General features: G+C 42.2%; 3 protein-coding genes across 6 annotated transcripts in view; 1 reads left to right on the top strand and 2 right to left on the bottom strand.

Annotated features, from left to right (window-relative positions):
- LOC134180471 (uncharacterized) overlaps positions 1 to 4,234 on the top strand; it is a 14,199-nt gene extending 9,965 nt beyond the window's left edge. The window contains exons 22-26 of the mRNA XM_062647624.1: positions 1 to 3; positions 3,451 to 3,528; positions 3,595 to 3,649; positions 3,712 to 3,786; positions 3,857 to 4,234. The exon at positions 1 to 3 is cut by the window's left edge and continues 68 nt beyond it. Coding sequence (XP_062503608.1) covers positions 1 to 3; positions 3,451 to 3,528; positions 3,595 to 3,649; positions 3,712 to 3,786; positions 3,857 to 3,996 — 351 coding nt within the window. The 3' untranslated portion in view covers positions 3,997 to 4,234. The remainder of the gene's footprint in view (positions 4 to 3,450; positions 3,529 to 3,594; positions 3,650 to 3,711; positions 3,787 to 3,856) is intronic.
- LOC134180473 (zinc finger MYM-type protein 2-like) lies at positions 1,974 to 2,651 on the bottom strand. The gene has a single exon (XM_062647628.1). It carries the CDS (start codon positions 2,649 to 2,651, stop codon positions 2,025 to 2,027), a length of 627 nt encoding a protein of 208 aa, XP_062503612.1. The 3' UTR covers positions 1,974 to 2,024.
- On the bottom strand, positions 2,750 to 15,892 carry LOC134180472 (kinesin-like protein KIF25). 4 transcript variants are annotated; one of them, XR_009970007.1, is made up of 19 exons: positions 15,799 to 15,892; positions 15,276 to 15,407; positions 12,171 to 12,266; positions 12,046 to 12,111; positions 10,602 to 10,724; positions 10,378 to 10,525; positions 10,207 to 10,310; positions 8,673 to 8,758; positions 8,577 to 8,610; positions 8,445 to 8,521; positions 7,407 to 7,481; positions 7,185 to 7,349; positions 7,025 to 7,121; positions 6,897 to 6,964; positions 5,935 to 6,350; positions 5,724 to 5,879; positions 5,136 to 5,282; positions 4,810 to 4,950; positions 2,750 to 2,861 (listed from the first exon to the last, which is right to left on the bottom strand). XR_009970007.1 is itself a non-coding variant. In XM_062647625.1 (18 exons), exons 2-18 carry the CDS (start codon positions 15,396 to 15,398, stop codon positions 4,871 to 4,873), a joined length of 2,061 nt encoding a protein of 686 aa, XP_062503609.1. In that variant the 5' UTR covers positions 15,399 to 15,407; positions 15,799 to 15,892; the 3' UTR covers positions 4,528 to 4,870. The 4 variants fall into 4 exon arrangements, 2 of the variants coding, with proteins under 2 accessions (XP_062503609.1, XP_062503610.1); XR_009970006.1 differs by having other exon boundaries at positions 2,861 to 2,985; XM_062647625.1 differs by lacking the exon at positions 2,750 to 2,861 and having other exon boundaries at positions 4,528 to 4,950.
- Between the last annotated feature and the right edge of the window lie 1,608 nt (positions 15,893 to 17,500).

Here is a 17,500-nt window from a genome sequence, read left to right as displayed (position 1 = left end):
CCGGTGTGTGTGTGTGTGTGTGTGTGTGTGTGTGTGTGTGTGTGTGTGTGTGTGTGTGTGTTGTGTTTGTGTCAATGTGTGGGTGTGCATGTTAGTGTGTGTGTGTGTGTGTGTGTGTGTGTGTGTGTGTGTGTGTGTGTGTGTGTGTGTGTGTCGGATGTCGTATAGTTGCCTCTTTCTGGACAGAAGAGGTTACAGAATGTGGCATAGCAATCACTGCAGACTTCGGTCCTAGTTGCATGAAACTAGGATTTAATTCGCTGTACACTCAAAACTCCCCATCTAGACACTCAATTCTCAAGCCGTCTTGACTATCACATACCAGTGTGAATGAGAATTATAGTACAAAGTACACATGTAAATTACAGTGTAGTACAAGTGTGTACTGTACACACATACTCTATCTATGCAGACTTGGTGTGACAGTCAGTCACCAAACCTTACAGTAAGATGGTCTGGGATTCCAAGGCTAACGTGCGTTAGCTATCTCTCTCCTGACATTTCTAGAACCCGGAGAGCAGCTGGTCCCATAAGGTTTGAGTGTACAATCAACCTACATAACAACCTCAGTTATCTGGAATTTTTGGGTACAGTAATCCACACTATTTTGTGCACCCCTCCCCAGGATCTCGGTATTTCACGTGTTTCCATCATTTTTTGTGTTTAGAAAATGATGTGTTTTGTGATTAGAGAAAACACAACTTTTCTTACATCTAAGGCCTGACCAATTACATTACTTGATGCTCGGATTCACCAGTCGTTTGAGCTTTACCAAAATAGAATAAAATTTGATGTGCGCATGCGTAATAGTATTATGCTTGAAGTGCAAACATTTGGTTTACATCGTATGAGTAGCAAGTATCAATGACTCCTCGAGTGTAAGTGCATGTGGTCCACGTACTGTTTCTGCTTTCTGTTTGGTATGAGTGTCGTATGTTTTAGTGTCCATTTTGTTATCTGATGTTTGTACTAAAACGGTACAAGAAATACCGCATGCTGTAAATGTCACGTGATCATTACTTTGTTGGTCAGTCTGGTTGTATGTCCAATATCCGAGCATCAAAAATTTAGTTGGTGTGTGTGTGTGTGTGTGTGTGTGTGTGTGTGTGTGTGTGTGTGTGTGTGTGTGTGTGTGTGTGTGTTTCAGACTTTGTGTGTACACATGTCCAGTTGAAGTCACAATATGTATGTTTGTTGCATGTTTGGGTGTTTATTCCGCCGTTGCTAGGATTCTTTTTCTCGTTATATTACACTCCTACCATAGCAACCCAACCACATGTTGTATATTTACCGGTCAATAAACGTATATTGACCGGTCAGAATCTGTATACTGCAAACCAACTAGCAATCAATACATGGGCATACCTATTTTAGATTACAAGCTTATTCTTTACCAATAATAATGTTCACAGTACTGCAGTTTGTAAAGACGCAGTCAGAAATGACAAATGGCACCGGATTCTGTCTTCCCGTTTCAGACGGCTGTTCAACCTCGACTACTTTCAGCTCATCTGCCTGTTCCGTTCTCTCCCCGGACTCCTTGACTTTTGCGTCAGTGTAATCGGTGTGTCCATGGCCATTGTCCAAAACTTTGCACGCTGCCATTTGCTGCAATTCGGATGGCTCTTGATATTGTCTCAGTGCTTGCAAGGTTTTGTGGCCGGTTCTGCCTTGAATTACATGTTCAGAAACTCCCGCTTGAAACAGCCTTGTCGCACTAGTAGCTCGAAGAGCGTGGTTGGTTCGAACTGGAAGACCAGCTTCAGCTGTCATCACTTTCATCATTGTAGCCAACGTGTTATGACCGATTACTTGCTTTGAATACCAAGGACCAAATGAAGGAGTAGACGACAAAGGTTTATAATAGAAGGCTTCTCGAGAAAATCCTGCTGGCAACTTACTAAGATAGAGATCCAAATTTTTTACGTGGCAACGGTCACCGGCTTCTTCATTAGCGTATCTGATAAACCACAAACCACAAAATGCTATTACCTTACAGAAACACGTTGGAGCTTGACTATAATTTACCTTGTGACTTTTTTGTTTGGATGCCGTAAATCACGTAGTCCACCACTATGATTTTTGGATCCGTGCTCAACATAAATGTAACAGACTTTTGACAATCCGTCTGTGGTTTGGCTGCATCTAGTCACCTGACTCCATTTGAGGCTTCTGTGCTCCGCACCACCTCGAAGAGCAAAGTTTATCCCATTATAAAAGAATACTGCCCTCAGTAGTTTTACAGGTGTGTCTAAGCCAATTACTCCCTTCTTCCATAGACTGTCTTCTTCTTCAGCAGTGAATACACTGGAACCCTTGCGGTTCGTTCCTAGTCCTTCTTGACGTAATTCTCGACAGACTTTATCAAGAGCATTGCGCAAACCTTCAAAACGATGGTCTGCCTTGTCGAAAAAATTAAACGAATCGCTTCTGTGCTGAGCTCGAAGTACACGTTGTAGCCCACACACCAATTGTACAAGAGTTTTTGGAGGATACTTGTCACCGTTGGTCTTCCTCGCCTCCAGTAGGAAGCATATTAGCCACTCTTGCAAAAGTTGTGAATCCTTCGTTGAGAGAATGTCTGTGGGTACCTGCTCTTCTTGTGGAGCATCCTTGTTTCGATTGCTTCTCCATGCTTCAAATGTTCGCATCGTCCAACTGTTGCAGGCAGTCGTGTTCTTGCAAACCGTACCCTTGCTGTACTCCTGTACTTTGTCCGTACTGTCTTTTCAGCAAATCTGCTGTCAAGCTGGCTAGTACTAGTGGTAAGCTTTTTGGAACCAATGCGTCTCATCTTTGTTGGCGGCTGAAAGTCGTCGTCCTGGTCACTATTACGGTCTTCTTTCTGATCCGACATCACGCTGGCAAAACACGTGGATACTGTACTGTACTAATACTTTTGAGCACGTGGCCTTATGGGGCTGACGTGCACGTCAACAACACTTCACAGCTGTCAAAATGTGGTTGTTTGACATAAAACTTTAGCTGTCATTGCAATACACAACCACTCTAATTCAACTTGAATAATCTATGAACTCTAATTACAGTAGGATGTTAAACATGCAACAAATAGGTTAATGCATGGTAGGGGCGACGATATCCAGTTTATTGACCTCGGTCTTTTCGGGGCTTTCTCCTCGATAATTAGCCGAGGCTAATTATCTCGGGAAGCCCCTCAAGACCTCGGTCAATAAACTGGATATCGTCTCCCTACCATGCGTTAACATATATGTACGTGTGTACAATAAGCATGGCATTACATGTACAGTCAAACTGGATATCATCATAGGTGTAGGCAAAACCATAGTGTGAACACAAAATACTCTTGCTGCATTAGTACTGACTGGAAATAAGTAAATGGCAATGGTCACTAGAAACTTAATTACCCAACTACCCAACTATTACATTTAACATATTAATTAATTAATTAATCCGTATGTTGTATTGTAGACTCGGTTGCCACGGATCGGTGACCTTCAAGGCTACATGAGAGTTCGTATGCCCGATGAGTACAACACAAATATAAACGCAAGACGAGTCTCGTTGACGTCCGTGTTCTGCGTGTAATAATAACAATCCGACTTTCCTGTTTAGATGGCCGTGTTCAAGACATTGCCGATCGGTCCTAAGATGACGGTGCTGGATGCTTGTATGTCAATCGTGTGCATTACGTCGATTCCCGTAAATACTTGCTGGTGTGTGTGTGTACAGGTCACTTGATCGGTCAAAAGATGGCAATAAATAACCTCGAAAACTACACACTGTACAAAGTCATTGATAACAAAGGTATTGTTACTGCGCATGCGTGAATGCATACTGCGCATGCGTGAATGTATGGACTAACTGCGTGTGTTAGAGACTATACTAGAAGACGACTTTCATCCTCAGCATCTCAAGATGGAGTGGGTTTTGCTCGATTTGGAGGCTGAGCACGAAGGGAAGATGCAGGTAGAGAGATATTTTGCTTTCAAACGAAAGCCGTTTACGGATCTTTAATTTAATACACGAATTTTTTTTGAGACGGATATGGTTGGGTTGTTGACTCGTTTATAAGTTAACCGATTTATTTCACCTAGTGGCCTGTGAAGGAAGGCATAGATACTAGGATTTTGCAAGTATTTGTGTGGTTGTATAAATGCTGGAAGCTACCTTTTGCTTTGAACATTTTTAATTATGGAAGAATCATTTGTTTGTTAAAATAAAATTCGTGTGGAGTGTGTCGGCCACAGGCTAACAGTGTATGTGATGACTACACCTGGAACCTGGAATTCTGCCAATACCCACTATAGGCTTCAATGTCCTTTGTTCTGTGACTAGTAGCATATATAGTTCAGATGGCTACACACACACACACACACACACACACACACACACACACACACACACACACACACACACACACACACACACACACACACCAACACACACACACCAACACACACACACCAACACACACACAACAACACACACACACACACACACACACACACACACACACACACACACACACACACACACACACACACACACACCAATTCCAAATCTAATTTAAGACACGATAACCACCAGGACATCTACACACTTACCATCTGACATTCCTAACTACCCATCTACTCATAACGTAATTTATTACTAAAATAATCACGATTAAATCCTTTCCTCGCGTTTTTCTCAAAAATAGATGTAACTACAAACAGCATCTTACAGACAAATTATACAACAATCCGTACAGACAAAAATAATAAAAATATATTTGTATCAAACTGCCTCTATATACACATGTACTCTACATATCATCAAATTTCATACTTGATAGCAGTCGATCTTTACTGTTGTCCAACACTCATCCATCCTTTGCATGTTAGTTGTGTCACTTATTCTTGAACAAACTTGACGATTTGGACCTGTCGCCACTCGCCTGTCGTCCGGGTGATGATGGAAGAGAGACACCTGATACAATCTGTCATCATGCTAGCTCAATGACACACACACACACACACACACACACACACACACACACACACACACACACACACACACACACACACACACACACACACACACACACACACACACACACACACACACACACACACACACACCACACCACACCACACACACATCAATTTGAATACTTTGTAGTAACAATGGCTTGCGTCGACGAACAGGCCCTCTCTGTACTTGTCGTGCTCTGGACCCGAATCCGAGTGTTTGTAGGGACTCGGCCATGTAGCGGTGAGATGGTGATACACAAAGAAGCATCAACAACTTAGCATCTCCACCTGTGGGAAAGATATCACGATAAACATACGATGATCTGAACACTACAAAGCGTGAATGTCTATGATGCATTATGCGTGTAAAGCTTTGGGTTGCAATCACCTGCACACACACACACACACACACACACACACACACACACACACACACACACACACACACACACACACACACACACACACACACAGAGGACAGACAGACAGACAGACACGCATGCACGTGCACACACACACACACACACACACACACAGGACAGACAGACACGCATGCATGCACGCACGCACGCACACACACACACAGGACAAACAGACAGATAGACTAACAGACAGATAGACAAACAGACAGATAGACAAACAGACAGACACACACAAACACACACACACACACACACACACACACACACACACACACACACACACACACACACACACACACACACATACCGATAGAATCCTGAAGAAGATACGTCAACTTCGAATTACGATACGGTACATGCCCTCTATGCTCACCCAACGCGCCTAGCACGTCAGCCAAAGCGGACAAACTCCGATTGATAAACGACGACTCTCGCAGTCCCATTCCCGTCACGCCCGACATCCCTAACCACAACAGTCATTATCACCAACAACGAAAACAACACCAACACCAACTGACCAACACATTCGCTACCAGCGAGATCAACAAGCTGTAGCTTCGTCCTGAAGACGCCGCTCTCACCGCCCGACTTCCCAGAGCTACTGGAGAACACAGAGAAGTCGGCAAATGACGAGTTACACAAAGGAGGTGGGGACACGAGTGGACTGACGGTTGTAGAGTGTGGAGCGCTTCGTCGCTGTGATTTCTGTCTATTGGGTGACGATGGAGGCGTGAGTTGAAGGTCGGGTAGGACGACTCGAGTGGCGAGTGCGCTGAGAGGTATCATTGTGGCTTGTCTCGATACTGCGGTGACAGTGAGGGTTACGATGAGATGGGAACGGCTTGAGTGTTCGTGAATAAGAGTGGCGTCTTCGACGCGTCTTTTCATACTGTACAAAACGTGTCGCATCACTTCGCTCACACACGAAACGGGCCTAAAGAGTATGAATAAATCGTTGTGAACTGTTGACACGAGGAATTGGTAATAACATGTGGATTCAAACAGTCAGAACGGGTGAACAATGGGACACACACACACGCATGTGCGCGCGCACGCGCGCACACACACACACACACACACACACAAATGATTATGACAGACAGACACACAAACAGACACACACACAGAGGACAGACAGTGAGACAGACAGATAGATAGACAGACAGACAGATAGACAGACAGACACACACGACATACAGACACAAAAATGATTATGACAGACAGACACACAAACAGACACACAAACAGACACACACACACACACACACACACACACACACACACACACAGAGGACAGACAGTTAGACAGACAGACAGACAGACACAGACACAGACACACACACACACGACAGACAGTTAGACAGACAGACAGACAGACACAGACACAGACACACACACACACACACACACACACACACACACACACACACACACACACACCAACAAAGTACCATATGCTCACAACACACTACTACCATACTTTGTCTTTACATTAGGCATCTCCATCTCCCCGTCTTTTCCCGAAACAACATTATGCGTCTTCAGCTCCTACACAAACCACACAAAATCACACCTTTCCATCATATCAATATCAACCCATTTCCATACCTTATCCAGTAAATCTCGTATTTGATTATTATAAATCTCAATCGCCGAAATGTCAACCGCAAACGAGAGATATTCATGACGTCTTTCTTCAAGTAGCCTGCATGCAGACGAGCAACAAATTGCTCACAAAACGCATGGAAGGATAGCTCCGTGGTATCACCTAAATAGTTCTCGTGCAGACCGAGGTACGACTCCTTCTCTGTCTTCAATTTCTTCGGAGTCGGCAAAGTCGTCATACGAAGGCTGGAGGTAATCCTCCTTGCCAAGCATCGTGTACGTTTTCCCGCTGCCCGTTTGACCGTATGCCATCACACATACGTTGTAGCTGAGAACGAAAACGTTTATAATGTAAATGGATGGACTTGGTGTAGACTGTGTGTACCCGTCCAGTAGAGATGTTAGCAATGGCTTTACATCGTCGAACACGTTTGACTGACCACAGTCGGGACTGTACACCCTGCATGCATAATAATAATTTAGACTCGGAATTTATGCCATCTGTCTGTCTGTCCATCTGTCTGTTAGTCTGTCTGTCTGTCTGTCCATCTGTCTGTCAGTCTGCCTGTTTGTCTGTCTGCCTGTCCATTTGTCTGTCAGTCTGTCTGTTTGTGTGCCCATCTGTTTGTCAGTCTGTCTGTTCATCTGTCTGTCTATCTGTCTGTCAGTCTGCTCGTTTGTCTGTCTGTCTGTCCATTTGTCTGTCAGTCTGTCTGTTTGTCTGTCCATCTGTCTGTCAGTTAGTCTGTCTGTCAGTCTGCCCGTTTGTCTGTTTGTCTGTCCCTTTGTCTGTCAGTCTGTCTGTCTGTCTGTCTGTCTGTCTGTCCATCTGTCTGCTTGTCAATTTCATTTATTGAAACACAAACTCTACGCTACATTTCTAACACTAAATGCAAACAAGCTACTGAGTTCAATTTCAGTTTAATGCAAGCTGTCGTCTGTCTATCTGTCTGTCAGTCAGTCTGTCTGTCCATCTGTCTGTTTGTCTGTCCGTCTGTGTGTTTATCCGTCAAATCATCCGTCTGTCTGTCTGTCTATCCATCTGTGTGTTTGCCAGTCTGTCTGTGTGTCTATCTGTCCAACCGTCCGTCCATCTGTCTGTGTGTCTATCTGTCCGTCTGTCTGTCTAACCATCCGTCCGTCCGTTTGTCTGTCCATCTGTGTGTCTATCTGTCCAACCGTCTGTTTGTCTGTCTGTCTGTGTTGTCTATCTGTCCGTCCATCTGTCTGTTTGTCTGTCCGTCTGTGTGTCTATCCGTCCAATCGTCCATCTGTTTGTCTGTGTGTCTATCTGTCCGTCCGTCCGTTTATCTTTGCCCTCCATGCATCGTCTGCCCACTCCTCCATCTGCTGTTTTTCAATTTCTGTTTGTCTGTCTGTCGTCAGCATGCGAGTTCCAGTAGAACACATTCAACGTTACTACCTGTCATACTCAAACATCTTGACTGGCGGCAACTCACCGCGAACGTTCTGCCTTACCGGTTGAAAACACACAGTCTCCTACACAACAACACATCCATCCACAACTTCTAAATACAACAACTGGCTTGTTGACCTCGTCCATTGCAGTCACAACCAAACCTGTAGCACTGCAAGAGAGCAACACAGCTCAACGGAAAACACTCATACATACACGTTTCGAATGTCACACCTGCTGCTGTCACCATTATCATCATCTCTATCAAACGACAACTCGGGCCGAACTCGACAGTAAACTCGAATGTTCCCACGCAGTTCCTAGTACCAGTGTGTGACAGATTTGATGTTATACTGTGCTTGACTATTACCCCACCCCAATGGTTAGCCAGAGTCAAAGTCAAGTATGGGATAGGTCTTACTCAAAAATTGACACCTAAAGTTGTTATTGACGGAAGTGAGTGATTTATTGACTTAATTAAACATAATTTACGCATTTTTTATTTATTTATTTTTATTTATTTATTTTTCATTATTTATTTTTTATTATATATTTTTTATTATTTATTTTTTATTATTTATTTTTTATTATTTATTTTTTATTATTTATTTATTATTTATCTATTTTTTTTATTTATTTATTATTTAGTTTTATTTATTATTTATTTATTTTTATTTATTTTTTATTTTCTATTTATTTTTTATTATTTATTATTTATTATTTATTTATTTTTATTTATTATTTATATATTTTTTATTTATTTATTTTTTATTATTATTATTTTTTATTTATTTATTTATTATGTGTCGTTATGCCCCTCCGTGATGGACAAGAGGTGTATTTACCCCATCTGGGCGCCCACCAACCCGGCCAGATGAGCCCATCACGTTTCTGTGTAGTCCACATAACGATCAATGACTAGCCAATTCGATATAGATTGCAGGCATTACGGTGACAGAGAACTCAGAACAGCACACCTAATGGATATCAATGACTGCCAGGAAAGTGCTAAACGTCATCATCCATGGACTGTTCGCCAGACCATAGAAACTCCCCAACAACTAAAACGAGTCATAGTCTCATGGACAAAGCTAATGAAGCATGAGAAAGAAAGAGAGACAAGTTTCATACTTTACTGTCATCACTGAGCTTTGAAGACCCAAAACCATGAAGAGGTAGCCATTGCTCTTCGTTCCCCATAAGTGTGAACTCAGGAAGTTAGTAATGAGGCAGAGGTCACACCAGGTGTGCTCATTGGAGCACTAAGAGATGCTCCAGTTAGACCATTTAACCTAAATGGTTCCAGTTACTAGTCCCTTGGTCTTACAAGATAATAAGATAATGACAAGAGTGGCACTTGTTGTATCCAAATGTCTTTGATATGCAAAACCTTATCCTTCAGTTTCCTTTGTGGTAGGAAGAGCTTAGATAATTTAATAAATAGAAATGCCTACTGATGCCCAGATCATCACAAAGGTCCAAAAAGCAGGATAGATATTGCAGTAGAGCTTCATCTTCTATACAATGTGTGAGTCATTAAAACCTTCAACATGTGGTCGACAAGCAAGCACAAGTTGAAGAATGCCAGCATCTCTACAGGCACAAATCCAGCAAACAATCACTGTGGAAAACACCAATTAGCAATAATTAAAGACTAAGAGGTGTGGATATCTTAGAGCCTTGGATAAAGTCAGGGTGGGGGCTTGCTTGAGCACTGGGGTAATACTCAAGCGAATAAGGTAACAACATTGTGAATGACTATACAGACCACCAGCGTGTTGTGAAGTGACCTCCGACGACACTTTTCGACTTGATAACGTTCGGTAACATCCGACAGTTGTCGCTGCATCCCAACCAGCTGTCTGTCGGTCTCTTCACAATAACAACGACAACAGAACTGCAAAGAATTACTCGACGACGGACAATAAAGACAGCATACCAGCAGCTATACGTCTCGACATGAAAGACTCGTTAGTTCTTTCCATCAGCTGGCCGATAGACGTATCAACTCTTTGACTGCTGACGGACAGTTCATGGAGATATGCAGCCATGATGCTCCTCAAGACGTCCAGTTGTTCTCGCAAGATCTAACGAAGCAATACGGTACAAACGAGTCAAACAATTTGAGAATGACGACGGTATAGTAAAGTGTGCCATGTGTACCTTGATGGTTATATTGACCTCTTCCAGTCTGGGTGCTAACGATTTCCTGAATTCATTCGCGTCTAACAAAAGGCAACAGAGGCTGCTGTTGGCTTTTCTCAGACGTGCCACATTTCCATGGCTCTATGACATAAAATATGTAAAGAATAAAATAAAAACAAAAAAGCAACAAAGTGGACGTCTGTCTGTCTGAGCGTGTGTGTATAACGAGTCTGGTTGTTGTTATCTACTAGTAGGTTGTTGTTGCAGGCAACGTCGTCAATCAGTGATTCTTATCATCACTACAAACAGTACCAATGCAAAAACATGCTGCAAAATGGCCGTTATGTCGAGTGCAGTGCATGCAAAATTTCATTTACCACACCCACTCTAAATTTCATAACCACGCCCACTCTATTCCTTATGGTTACGACCCCACAAAAGCTTTGATGCAAGTTTGTTCACTGAGATGCTTTGCTTCACAAACTGTTGTCACAGAATGCTCAGGCACAAAAGGAACAAATGGTTTACCTCTCTGATGTAAAATTATTTAGTTCACTGTGCTTGACCACGTGATAGCTACATAAGGTGTCCACTTCACAGCAAACGTACAGACACACCCACGTAAACTTGAAATCGCATAACAAAGCAGAACAAAAGAACATCTTACAGTGCACCACATTCTATGACATACAGTCTCTATTCCTAGTACAAAGAGAAATGCGAATCATGCTCTTGTTTGCCACAGCAGTTTCGCTCCTCATACTTGACATTTCAAGAAAGCTAACGACAAGAGTGTTTCTTCATCCACACATTTACCATTTACCATCTTGAAATAGCTTGCTGTTGAACGACAAAGTGCTTTCTTGATCGTTTTATTGTTGCACATGACCTGGAAATGGGTGAAAACCAGTGCATTATCGCACTATTGTGATGGCATCAGAAACTAGAGGTGAGAGGTTACTGGATGCCATCGACAATGCAGATCGGTCATCTATCCTGCATGATAGCTACTAGCCTCAAAGTTCCAGACACATTCTTGGGTCAAGTGCAACAAGGAAAAGATCGAGAAATTGCATGTCGTTCAACAGCAAGCTATTTCAAACTGGTAAAGGTAAATGCGTAGATAAGGCACAATTTCAAGTTTGCGTGGGTGTGCCAGTGCATGTGCGTGATCATGAGCAGGCACAGTTATGGCAAAGTTTGTTGTACACCGAGATGACTTGGAGTAATAAACGGGTTGGAAAATGAGTCATCTATAGCAGTGAGACATTGTAAGATGTTGATATTAATAAAACTGTCACAATCATTTTAGGCTAATAAATCTGTTATTGATATTAACTGAAAACCCCAACAAAAATCCCGCTACGTCCTTGACACCATTGTACCCGTTTATAAAAAATATACGCGTATAGAAAACAGACCATAGCACAGGCACTAAACGAGAACGTTTTATTGTGATTACTTCTGCAAGTTTGAGGTGTAGCATGGCATTCTCCGTCTCCAGAGCGGTAATACGTTCATCTTTAGCCTACAACAATAAATATAATAGCGTACGAGTCTAATAATTGTACACTGTTATTTACAGACCAATAACATTCGCTTGTATCCAAAGAAACTCTTCAATTCTACGTCCACTTCGTCCATACCGTTGCAGGCTCCCGGATGTACATGTTTCTCGGAGACCTAAACAACGCGCGAGGTTTCAAGAAAATTTTATTGCTTTTTTCATGCTGCTTTATTGTCTTCTTGCATTTGCTACAAGGTGTTCTTACTAGTAGCTAACTTAGTCTGGGACACATTTTTTCTCTAAACCTGCATGCGCATATTCAAGAATTTTTTCCTAGAAAGAAGGTCTGTCGCAGTAGAAACGATGAAGCACTGTCTCTACGAACACATTAGCAGATTAGTATCAGCTTTGTCCAACACTACACCCAGTAACTGCATGTATTTCTCCACGGTGCCAGCAATAGCGTAACGTGACTCATCTAGATCTCCATTTCTGCACGTTTACTAGTAGGCTAACTAGCTAGCAGAGCGCATCGTTTCTTTTCTGTAGCCGTTAATTAATTAAATTAAGTTAATTTCTATCGATTACTCAGATAATCTGACCTTAGCAGCTAGATCTGCATGAAAGTGAAGAAAATCACTTGCTAGTACAGTAACTAGCAAATTTGATTAATATTTTACGGTTGCAATGGCAGCTTGTTGAGAGTGCAATTAAATTATGTAATGCATAGTGAATTTGAAAAATAAGTATAGACTAGACTAGTCTCTTGCACAGCCTCTGCTCCTCGCGCGCGCGTTAAGAGGGGACGAAAAGAGCAGAATAGATCGCGATCCGATCGGGATAGTGAGCGTCCACACTGCACTTTGAAAACGCTACCTCCGCCTCATTTTCAATATCACGTGACTGATGACCGATGTGTACGTGTGGCTGCTTTGCTTGTTGATACAGCGACGTAAGGTGAGCGAGAACAAAGACGAGTGAGGAGTGTTAGATGTTCCGACTACCAGCGTAGCGTCGTGGAGGTAACGCCCACTATTTCTAAATAGACATTTTATTGCAATACCTAAGATTAGGACTCTTCGGCGTTCCTGGAAGACATATATTACATAGTGTGACATACAGGCTCGTTGCTCGAACACCTGCGAAGTCAACAGCGCGATTTAAGACTAGCCTCGCAAGCCAGGCTCTTCCGCGCAGTCGCTAACCGCACGTGAATCACACGAGGAGGAGGAGCTTTTACCGGAATTGCTCCAGCGCAAGAAGAGCCTGGTCGCTTTCGAGAACGTCATAGTGACGTGAGACCCCCGATCCGGTTTCATAGCTTGATGAAGCTAATTCGATTTCCTAAAGAGCACATTAATGTACTTGCGTTTGAAAAATGAAGCAGAGAGGTAGCCCTTCGCGGAGAGCGCGTGAACACGAAATCCAGTGAAGCTGTTGATGGACAAAGTGCTGGTGAATACTGAGCTCAGGAATGGCCTACATGGAACTGGTCCACTGAACCTACACTCTCCAGCAATGTTCGTTTCTACTGAACTCATCTGCAGGTTTGCGCGAATTGAAACCGACGTGTAGCAGTGTCCACCACTCTTGCGCGACTACTCTGACATCTATAGTCTGTGGGGGAAATGGTGTAAGAACTGCCGGCCCTGTTTCACTCAACGGTTCATCAAAACAGTGGCATAAAGCTCGTTGACCTCTCCACGTCATGATCAGATTGGCGTGTATTGCTAACGCAGTCTATGTGACGGTACTTTTGACTCAGCAAGCAGCACTTTTGTACGATATTGGCTCTCCTCACGGTGAACTGGAAACATCTAGGCATGGGAAAACAGCAGTGCAGTGGATCTACCATGTTCAGGAAGTGTAGAGTTGACTCGTAGTTGCATGTGTTGTGTACTACGTACGACTTGTTCCAATGCACGGACTCTGATTGCTACATAGACCCTAACCGCGTACAACGAGTTCATTTCTTAAACTACCGCGCTGCAGATGTATATTCGGCGGTGTACTGTTGGCGAAACTGAATGCTGAAATGGAGTCGTGACACTGCAGAATATTACATGGCTGAGCTGTCTACATACGTACTAGAAGCGAACGATGATGTCAACTACGTACTTCGTGCAAAACAAGCGAGTGCGTGAAGCGATGTCGCGTGTTCTCAACTTTCATACTACATGCTTAGCTAATAGAATTAGCTTTATCAAGCTATGAAATCAGATCCGGGGTCCTACGTCACTATGACGTTCTCGAAAGCGACCAGGCTCTGCTCGCGCTGGAGCAATTCCGGCAAAAGCTCCTCCTCCTCGTGTGATTCACGTGCGGTCAGCTCAGCGACTGCGCGGAAAAGCCTGGCTTGCGAGACTAATTTGAGACCTTGTTTGGAGAGAGGAAAGTTGCACGGTGAACGAACGCCTTGCTAAGCCGAAAGTGGCAACTCAACTACGCACTGCAACACCGTTGAGTCAACACACCACTAGACGCCTTTCTCACTACAAGCCTAGATAATTATCTACCGTGCTATCATGGTACGGTGTTGTCAGAAAACTAGATTCTTTGAGACGGCCGTGTGCTCTTATCTATGAATGCCACTTGTTGTAATTATCACCTTGCATTACCGCTGATGCTAACGTTAACGTCAAAGCCACGCCACAATCGGCAGTGACTGTAAATGTAAGGCAACTGTACACTGTACAACTTGTCAAACCACTTGCTAGCGTGTTCTACTGTTTAGCTTCTGGCTAATTAAATGTTGATCTGTCTTGAAAAGAACTGTCTGATGTAATACACAACGCATGTCTATATCACAGAACAAATTAGACTACTGAAAGTGTCTAGTACAGTATAATTCAGGTAATGACTGTGCAACAATTGGTCAACTAATCAATTTATTAAAAACTATGATCTATTAATAATAAACTGCAGTTACATGCCTTTATAATTATTGGAAAATTGATCTCATTTGCATATTATACTTGTAGTACATACTCACTATTTGTCATAAGAGACTCTCTCTGATGAATTTATGGTCGTGTGATTAATATTTTGATAATAATTAATACTATAGGTGATTATTCACATTTGTGACACAGATTGTTCACATTTGTGACACAGATTGTTCACATTTGTGACACAAGCAAGACTTTAATTGGGTTGATTTGATTTCAAGAGTAGACACTACCCACTGTTTCAACTTTTCTTTCTTTTAATTTTCTCAATTTTCTGGATCTCTGCAGTGGTGCCACATCTAGCACAAGACAGACAATCTTTTCCACGATGAACACTTTCTCCACTTTTCTCTTCCCCATACTAGATGCCTAGACATGTAGAGTATGTATTAGAATGCCTGAACAAACAGTTCAGCCTCTACATCTCTTCAACATCAATCCCCTTGGCTAGCTATGCCTCCTTATATTATCAAAACACTTACAACTATCAGCAAACTCGAAAATAAATTTGATACAGTTACGTAATTACAGAAGAACAGAACAAGCGAACAGTATGAACTCATATTACAAAGTAAATGAATATCGAAACGCCATCACTTGCCCTCTTTACAATTTACTAGGTTGTTGGTGAAAAAACGCCAAGAGACGGCAGTGTGCTCAAAAACTAGCGAGACGCTACCACGTGATTTAGCTAATCGCAAAGACGCTAGTCTATCGTCAGTTATATTGGATAAGACTTAGCCAATATGTTGTCCCTTACGTGCACATCTTCTACAGACAGTGATCTTCGTCCTAGTGTCCTTCTTTCCGCTAGATTTCCGAACGCAACCTTGCCTAGAAAGGCGGAAAACTCCCGGATGTCAAAAATTCTAGCCTCGCCCCCACAATACCAAGGGACGGACTGCATGCATAGATGGCCAGTGTGAACGGGCAAGACTAGACCTGCCCAGAATGGTTTGCTATTACTTGAAATTGTCACTTCCCAACCAGACCACGCACATCCGTAAACGCCCGCACCAACTGCGTGTTCTAGACTGCACGGTCAATTAATTTTCCAACCAGGTAACTAAGTCTAATCTAGATAACAGTCTAGACAGTGGCGTCGTGAGTTAGCTATAGTAGATCTCGTAGATGGTAGACCCCATGCAGCAGCTGGTCTCCCCAGTTTTGGAGTTAGAGCGACGCCATGGTATAGGATCCTTTGGCGATTAATTATTCTAAAATAGGAAACCCGTATAGTGTATCCCATCACGCGTGTGTGTGTATCTTAGAGATTCTAGAGACACCTTGTTCGTTTGCCTTACACGTCCAACATTTCTGTCAGCATCCATCCTTAAGAACTATTGGTTTACAGACTTCCGCATCATCTTCTCATTTAATTAACGTCAACATCGTTGAAAATATCTAAATCGAGAGCACGCTGTCCCCGACAGAGCGAAATTAATTAATTAAGCCACTGTCTGCAGCATTAGTATCCTGGAAACGACACGTTAGCAAGTGTACAGAATTGAATAACCTCTTACCTCTAGCTACTAATTAAAATTGTTTTAGTAGAGCTTCAAGCCTTGCGTGTCTCTAACGTAAATCTTGACAACGGAGTGTCGTGGATATCATGTTCTGTACGTGTGTTTACGTTCTAACTCAGTGTTAGAGTCTTGTGAACAATGAGCACTCTGTAAGTTAGATCTCTAACTTTCTATTTTAAGATAAAAGGTCAGAGGGAGTGCATATATAGTACAGGTGTTTAGTAGTTGCTTCCATAACTAAAATAAGTTGTGTCTTGACTCAGGGTATATTTGGCTTTTCAACTGTAATTATCTTTACGGTCTGGTATACATAGAAACCAGACTCTTCCGATAGCGTACGCAATCGTATAGCTTCTATTCTATTCAAAACTATTGCAAAGTGAAATGACTTGACAATTATGAAAGACAACAAATTATACTTACTTAAACTTTATTTTTAATTTTTACTTAATACTTTTTATAATCCAAATCTTGCAGTTGCCCTAGAGAGCCCAAGTATGTCACTAGAATCTAAAAAGCTACAAGATATATATTATAGTATTTATTAATAAAAAATTCCTAGATTAAAGTACTTTTGTATGATGTCAAAAATCAATATTTGATAAGTCACTGTATACAGATCACTCTGTATGTATACAGCTCCTTTTATGTACACTTTACACACTCTATACTCTGTACTTGTATGTAGCCTACTAAATGTTTTTACAGGTACCATCTACCACACTGGTGTGAGGGAAAAGTTAAAACAGCAAATCAATTTTAATTAATACTGTGATGAATAGTCAACAACAACTACCCAGTGTAGTTGTATATACGAGCTCGTTGCTCGATCAATTAATGACTAGAGAGAGAAATTGTGTTTTATAGAGGTTTCGTACTCAGTGTATGAAACGTCCATTCAATTTTCAATTTGGTTTTGAAAATTAGATTTTAATA

This window comes from Corticium candelabrum, chromosome 5 (genome assembly GCF_963422355.1).
Source record: "Corticium candelabrum chromosome 5, ooCorCand1.1, whole genome shotgun sequence".
Taxonomy (NCBI): Eukaryota; Metazoa; Porifera; class Homoscleromorpha; order Homosclerophorida; family Plakinidae; genus Corticium; species Corticium candelabrum.
The sequence above is the reverse complement of the archived record's forward strand: the minus strand, read 5'-3'. Positions and strand labels throughout refer to the sequence as shown.

Excerpts from the sequence above, each read along its gene's own strand:
- LOC134180473 (XM_062647628.1), bottom strand. The coding sequence starts at position 2,651 with ATGCGAACATTTGAAGCATGGAGAAGCAATCGAAACAAGGATGCTCCA.
- LOC134180472 (XM_062647625.1), bottom strand. The coding sequence starts at position 15,398 with ATGGGGAAGAGAAAAGTGGAGAAAGTGTTCATCGTGGAAAAGATTGTC. Across the intron at positions 8,759-10,206 it reads CACTTCACAACACGCTGGTG|GAACTGCGTGGGAACATTCG; the intron begins GTCTGTATAGTC and ends CACTGGTACTAG. Across the intron at positions 7,482-8,444 it reads AAGATGTTTGAGTATGACAG|GGTGTACAGTCCCGACTGTG; the intron begins GTAGTAACGTTG and ends TTATGCATGCAG.